Source organism: Quercus lobata, chromosome 3 (assembly GCF_001633185.2).
Source record: "Quercus lobata isolate SW786 chromosome 3, ValleyOak3.0 Primary Assembly, whole genome shotgun sequence".
NCBI lineage: Eukaryota > Viridiplantae > Streptophyta > Magnoliopsida > Fagales > Fagaceae > Quercus > Quercus lobata.
Genome location: NC_044906.1, coordinates 44,645,431 through 44,652,051, shown reverse-complemented (window position 1 = coordinate 44,652,051; position 6,621 = coordinate 44,645,431). Strand labels below are relative to the sequence as shown.

The following is a 6,621-nucleotide window of genomic DNA, read 5'->3' as shown; positions in this document are numbered from 1 at the left end:
TTTTTTTTTTTTTTTTTTTTTTTTTTTTTTTTTTTTTTTTTTTTTTTTTTTTTTTTTTTTTTTCTCGCTTGCACATACATGATAATTTTTGCTAAAAAAATGTTTTATTTTTTTGTTTGCACATCACAATTTTTTTGTTAAAAAAACGTGTTCCATTTTTATTTTATTTAATAAGGACATAATTATAAATTTATATCAATTTTATTTTTTCATTATTTTTTTCTCATTCAAATAAATAAATTTTTCATCTCCCCACTTTCACATCCTTCTCACTAATACAAATAAAAATAAATAAATAAATATTTTTTATGTTCCTACTTTTCTATTTCCTCCCCCATTTTCTATCTTTCATTTACTATCAGCTCATTTTTCCATTCCTCCACCCTAAAAGCTTCACGCTTTCTTTCGCTCGTCCCTCTCCTAACTCTTCAGCCGCCCCTCACTCCCTCGGTGTTACCCCAGTTTTTCACTTATTGGGTTCTATAGTTTAGGCTTGAAAAATCCGACCGGAGAAAAATCCTGAAAAAAAACAGACAGCACGATGACGGTAACACCAACAACAACAACTAGTTCTGGGTCTGGATGTGGAAGTGGGTGTCGTCTCTTTCTACCTTCGACATATCCTAGTCTGACACAAAACCGAACTTACAATTACAAACCCATAAATAATAATAATAATAATAATAATATCCATGTTTTTGGCTCCATTACATTCTCCCAAACCCCCAAGCCCAAATTAGGCAGCCGCTGCCGCCGCCGCCGCCGCCTATTGGCGGTTTCTCAATTCGTGGAAGATAGTTCTCAATCCGAAGAACCCAACACCACGGTATGCAATTTCACATTCCAACATTTTTAAAAAAAAATATGATTCTATTTCATAACTCAAAAATAATACTGCACTTTTCTCCTTTCCTTATTGACTATTGTAAAGACGAAAGAGGAAAATTTTTGTTCTTGTTACGTACACACATGACATGGCACATACTTTTCTTTGGATTTTTTTTTTTTTTAGAATAAATTGGTTAGTTGGCTGCTCAGGTGTGAAACTTCCTTGTATAGCTTTGATGCACTCTAAGAAAATGAGTATAATGCATTTTCAATTTCTAAATGGTTTCAATATATATATAATTTTTTTTAGTTTGGGATATTTGGGTTACTGATGAATGACTTTAATATAAAGCATATAGAACAACCCTCTGTTTCTGGTGTATATTGAAGTTCAAGCAAAAAAATAGAGTGAAAATTGGAATACTTTGACTATCATTCTTTTTTATGACTCAACTCCACGTTCAAAAAAATGTATTTCCTAATGTTTTCATTTGCACAAATTTGCCATTTTGTTATTTTGCTCACTTGTTTGGTTCCATTTGAAGTACAACTCATTGCAGATATTAAAAAAAAAGTATAGCTGCATTGTATGCTGCTATGCTTTAAAACCAAGCAACGTGCACTTTTTGATGGTTTGTTTTTTTTTTCCTTTCTTAAACGTGTCTTCTCACACCTGCATGTCCTCCGTGCAGGATGCAAATATTGACATAAAACTTCCGAGAAGAAGTTTGCTTGTACAATTTACTTGTGATGTGTGTGGTGAAAGAACAGAGAGGCTCATAAATCGATTAGCCTATGAGCGCGGCCTTATTTACATACAGGTACTTAGTTGGTTTCCTTTTCATTGCCACATAATGAAAGTCGTGTGGGATGTTTCTTGATGATGAATGGTTGTTTATTCCCTTCAACTGTTTTTTCAAGACTGTTTTATTATTCTGCTACTTGCTATTCTAATAACTGGCAACATGAAAGTAGGATCAAGATTTTTAAAAAAAATGATAGCTCTTATTGTTGGGTAAGGTGTCAAATATGACTTTGAGTGAAAAATCATTTATGCTTATCTTCAGGTTGGCAACTGCCAAAATTAATGACTTAAGTTAGAAGACAGAGAATGCACCAAAGCAATATCAACCACTGGGTAGAGAGATGCAGTTTTCATCATCTTATTTAATATAAAGTTTTTCAATAATATTTAGGGACCATTTGTCTCTTTGAATCTTATAGCTTCTGAAAACCAACTTGAATATCCATAAGATGAAGTCTCGCCAGGCTTCAATCTAGCATCAAGATATAAATGGAATCTATAAGAGAAACTTAGAAAAGATTTCTGGAAGAGATTGCAATGATTTTTATGTTCTTCTTTATCTTTTACTTGGGTCAGGCCATTTCTATAATACAAGTAGCTGAGATGGCACTTTGGAATTATTTTCCACTTGCAAAATGGAGTAGTCCTTCAAAAAATTTCTTTACTTAAGAAAAATAAAACCAATGCATAAACATTTTATGAAAACCCTGAATTTTAAGGTTATTATGTTCGTGCGGACCAACTGGTTGTGCTTTCATCAGTGCGCAGGTTGTCTCCGTCATCACAAATTAGTTGACAACCTTGGCCTCGTGGTTGAGTATGACTTACGGGGGGAAATCAATCCGGACTCAAATACTGATTAAGCTTGATCTGTGCCAATCAACTTGTTATGCTATTCTGAGTTAGAAGACAGAGTATGCACCAAAGCAATATCAACCACTGGGTAGAGAGATGCAGTTTTTATCATCTTATGTAATATATAGTTTTTCAGTAATATTTAGGGACCGTTTGTTTCATTGAATCTTATAGCTTATGAAAACCAATTTGAATATCCATAAGATGAATTCTTGCTGGGCTTCAATCTAGCATCAAGATCCAAATGGAATCTAAAAGAGAAACTTAGAAATGAATTCTTGGAAGAGATTGCAATGATTTTTATATTCTTCTTGATCTTTGACGTAGGTCAGGCCATTTCTATAATACAAGAAGCTGAGATGGCACCATGGAATTCTTTTCCATTTGCAAATTGGAATAGTCCATCAAAAAAATTTCCTTATGAAAAATAAAACCAATGCATAAACATTTTATGAAAACCCTGAATTTGAAGGTTTTATGTTTATGCGGACCAACTGGTTGTGCTTTAATCAGTGTGCAGGTTGTCTCTGTCATCACAAATTAGTTGACAACCTTGGCCTCATGGTTGAGTATGACTTATGGGAGGAAATCAATCCGGGCTCAAATACTGATCAAGTTTGATATGTGCCAATCAACTTGTTATGTTATTCTAAGTTTCCATTTGGATATTTCCATGTTTGTTGTCGTAATAAAAAAAATCTGTCTTCATTCAGCAACAAAATTAAAATATATATATGCAGAAAATAAAACTCAAAATTTGTCTTCATTAAACATTAACCATTCAAAAATTGGAACTACAAAACCTTGATATGGCTCAGTCTCCTTATTATTCACTCCTGTCTAACCAATCTTTGAATTGATCTTGTGTAATACGTATGAAATAATCATCTCTTTTCAGTATAACAGCAAATCAGTGGTCCATCATCACATAAGATTTCTAGGAATTATATCCTGTAAGAGCCAGCAGAATGGCAACAGCTAATCCTGTAGTCATCCACCTTCCAGACCTTCCTACCTGCTGATGTAGTGCATGTCCTCCATTCTGTGAGTTGAGAAAGAAAGGGATAGTCAATAAAAATATTTGGAAATTGTTAAAGCTGATATATTGATGTAATAATGAATGTGATTGGTGTCACATAAATAACACAATAAATAAATTTCTGAATTATTTTTTGTTTTGTAAAATGTTGATATATTAGTTTGTAAGGTCTATGTAGTCAAATTTGTAGTGGTAGCATCAGTCAAAACATTTTTTCATGTGAGAAGTAAAATCATCCATATCAAGCCACCCCATATATTCAAAATTTATTTAACATATATAAAATAGTTTCTCAGCAATTTTGGAAAATTAATAGTAATGGCAATCCGACTGATTAAAAGTTACCGCATTTGGTGATGGTGCTGGAGTTGTTTCCTCTGTGTCTACCAATGTAGGAGGTGCTGGGGGGCTGGTTACGTTAGCTGCTGGTGCTGGTGCTGGTGCATGATGATGCTTGTGCTTATGTCTGTGCCTTCTTTTCTTCTTGTGTTTGGTGGGTGCTGGAGCAGATGAGGGCACCAAGACTGGTGCTGGAACGGGTGTAACTGGTACAGGAGCTGGTGCTGGTGCTGCCTTCAGTGGTGCTGGTACAGGTGCTGCTGTAGGTGGTGGTGGTGCCGGTGCTGGTACTGGTGTCTGCTTTGCAGGGGCTGGCACTGGTGGTGCTTTGGCTGGTGTGGGAGAGATTTTTGGTGGTGGTAAAGCTGGTGGTAGAGATGGTGGCAATACCGGTGGCTGTGTTGGAGTTGAGACAGGTGGACTTTGTGGTGGTGGAATTTTAGGGGGTGGGACGGTTGGGCTTATTGTTGGGGCTACTTTAGGAGATGGAGATGATTTTGGAGATGTGGCAGGTGGGGGGGTTGCTGCAGATGGGGTGGTAGCAGCAGGTGGTTTTGCAGTTGGCAATGTAGATGGCGCAGATGGTGTTGTAGGCGGTGTTGCAACTGGCAAATTGGATGGGGCCGCTGGTGTGGTAGTAGGAGGCGGTGTTGCGGTTGGCAGAGTAGATGGTGCAGCTGGTGTTGTGGTTGGCAAGGTAGAAGGTGTGGCCACTTGTCCTTGTACATTGGCAAGGAGTTGTGTAAAACTAAGACCAACTAAAAAGAAAGCCCACAACATTGTAGCCATTTCTGTGGAGATGAGAATTGGTAGGAAATATTTGGTGCTTTTATATTTAATCAAGGAGGGAGTAATACAGTTCTAGGGAGTGAAATACAGGTTGGGTGTAATGTTGGAGGGAGAGATGTAGTCTTCATGTGATTGCTACGTCCCTTCTAATGATTTGCCAAACAAGGTTGTTAATTTTAACTTTAGACCCTCTCACTGCTTATTAGTGGGCCCATGTTAGAGGGCCTTTAAAGGCTGAACTTACTGCCCCAGCTTCATATTCACATTATTATATGGGGAAAGCTTACTAAAAATTGTGTTGTTGAGTTCAGATGGTAAAATCGTTTGTTTTATTTATTTATTTTGGTCATCTTATGATTGTAGTTTCCAAGTTGTCAATTTTCAGTATCACATTGGGGGAATTGGGGCCTGCCCCATATTTTGCCAGTCCTCCAACAATTTTTTTTTTTTTTAAATATAAAAAAATAAAAAATAAAAAAGAGAGAAAAGATTACAGTTTACTCATTTGATGACTTGCAGGAGCAAAGGAGGTATAGATTTTCTTGCCTTTTAATCGTTGTGGAAAATCTTGAACTGGTATTTACTAACCATCCTAGCCTCTTAAGCTATTTAAAATTTATTTAAAAAAAAAAAAAAGTTCAGAAATTATTGGTATTATTTTTGTCACCTATTAGAACACAAAATTCAAATGGCGTATTTGGGAAAAACATGGAGCGGAGTGAATTAAGAGATCACATCCGTTTAATAAGTGCCAACAAAATCTTACCAAACGCTTTATTATGTGTATATGTATAATCATTTATCACCATATTGATCCGGACATCTGACCTAGACGTGGGTAATTAGTTCCCATCAGATTTGAATTTGATGAGGAAAGCATGGCTTCAGCTTCAGGATTTCCTATTGGGGGAAGAACCTTCCCCTCCATCACCCCCCCCTTTTTTTTTTTTTTTTTTTTTTTTTTTTTGGAAGATAGAAATGCCATAGTCCATTTATCAAATTAAGCTACACAATCCTTACAATAGTGTCAATTTGGGTACCTTGCAATTTCAGGTAGTTTATTTGTAGCGTTTATCAAAAGATGTAGGTTATGTTCGGTAACAGTTTTTGTTTTCTATTTTCAAAAACTTGTTTTGGGAAATATAAAGAAAAAACAATTTTCTCATATTTTTGAAATAAAAAACATGTTTGGTTAGTTGAAATTTTAAAAAAAAAAAAAATAGTTTTTTGAAGAAAAAAATAGAAAATACTAAAATATGTTGTTACTAGGATTTGAATTCTAATGCTAACTCATTAAATGAAACAGATTCATTAAATTAAATGTATATTTTTATTAACTTTTGAAAATTGAAAACTGAAAATAGCATTTTGAATGTTTTCAGTTTCCTTTACAAATTGAGTTTTGAGAACAGTTTTTGTTTTCTATCCAATTTGGGTTACCAAACAAGCTTTTTAGTCTCAAAAATAGAAAATTGTTTTTGAAAATACAAAATAAGAGAAAAAAACAGTTACCAAACATACCTGTAATTTTTGGAATTTCATGTTAAATGTATGACAAAAACACTCCTGATACTGGAATCTCAGATCTTCTGTACAGAGAGAAATTAGGCTACAAAGTTATGCCTGGATCTTGCAAAATTCATCTTTGCAGTAAGCAAGCAGTCATTTTCCGCATTACCAACATAGAAAAATATATGAAAAAGAAATGCTTGTCCATCTCGAAATTACACCTCATGTTTATGTCGTAAACCCCACAGGTAGTTAGTTTTACTTTATAATTTTCTGTTTCTGACCAATATCATTCTTAGGAACTCTTAAACACTGCCACCATGCTGGCCAATTATGTGTCAAAGGAACCCAAGACATAATTTTGGGGGGCCACAATTCATTTCTTTCTTCCAATTCTATCAATGACCCCAACTGTTGCTCTTTAACTTTCTAAGTAATCATGCCGTTCAACATCAGA

General features: G+C 35.0%; 2 protein-coding genes across 2 annotated transcripts; one reads left to right on the top strand and one right to left on the bottom strand.

Annotated features, from left to right (window-relative positions):
- Nucleotides 1-347: 347 nt before the first annotated feature.
- LOC115981893 lies at nt 348-2,772 on the top strand. Its single transcript, XM_031104321.1, has 3 exons — nt 348-826; nt 1,521-1,649; nt 2,395-2,772. The coding sequence occupies exons 1-3, from the start codon at nt 542-544 to the stop codon at nt 2,494-2,496; spliced, it is 516 nt and encodes a 171-aa protein (XP_030960181.1). The 5' UTR covers nt 348-541; the 3' UTR covers nt 2,497-2,772.
- A 456-nt stretch (nt 2,773-3,228) lies between these two features.
- LOC115981892 (lysine-rich arabinogalactan protein 19) lies at nt 3,229-4,789 on the bottom strand. The gene is made up of 2 exons (XM_031104320.1): nt 3,873-4,789; nt 3,229-3,530 (listed from the first exon to the last, which is right to left on the bottom strand). The coding sequence occupies exons 1-2, from the start codon at nt 4,653-4,655 to the stop codon at nt 3,426-3,428; spliced, it is 888 nt and encodes a 295-aa protein (XP_030960180.1). The 5' UTR covers nt 4,656-4,789; the 3' UTR covers nt 3,229-3,425.
- Nucleotides 4,790-6,621: the final 1,832 nt, after the last annotated feature.

Coding starts and splice junctions, on each gene's coding strand:
- LOC115981893 (XM_031104321.1), top strand. CDS start 542: ATGACGGTAACACCAACAACAACAACTAGTTCTGGGTCTGGATGTGGA. Junction 827..1,520: donor CCGAAGAACCCAACACCACG/GTATGCAATTTC, acceptor TCCTCCGTGCAG/GATGCAAATATTGACATAAA. Junction 1,650..2,394: donor GCGGCCTTATTTACATACAG/GTACTTAGTTGG, acceptor TGCTTTCATCAG/TGCGCAGGTTGTCTCCGTCA.
- LOC115981892 (XM_031104320.1), bottom strand. CDS start 4,655: ATGGCTACAATGTTGTGGGCTTTCTTTTTAGTTGGTCTTAGTTTTACA. Junction 3,531..3,872: donor CAGCACCATCACCAAATGCG/GTAACTTTTAAT, acceptor CTCAACTCACAG/AATGGAGGACATGCACTACA.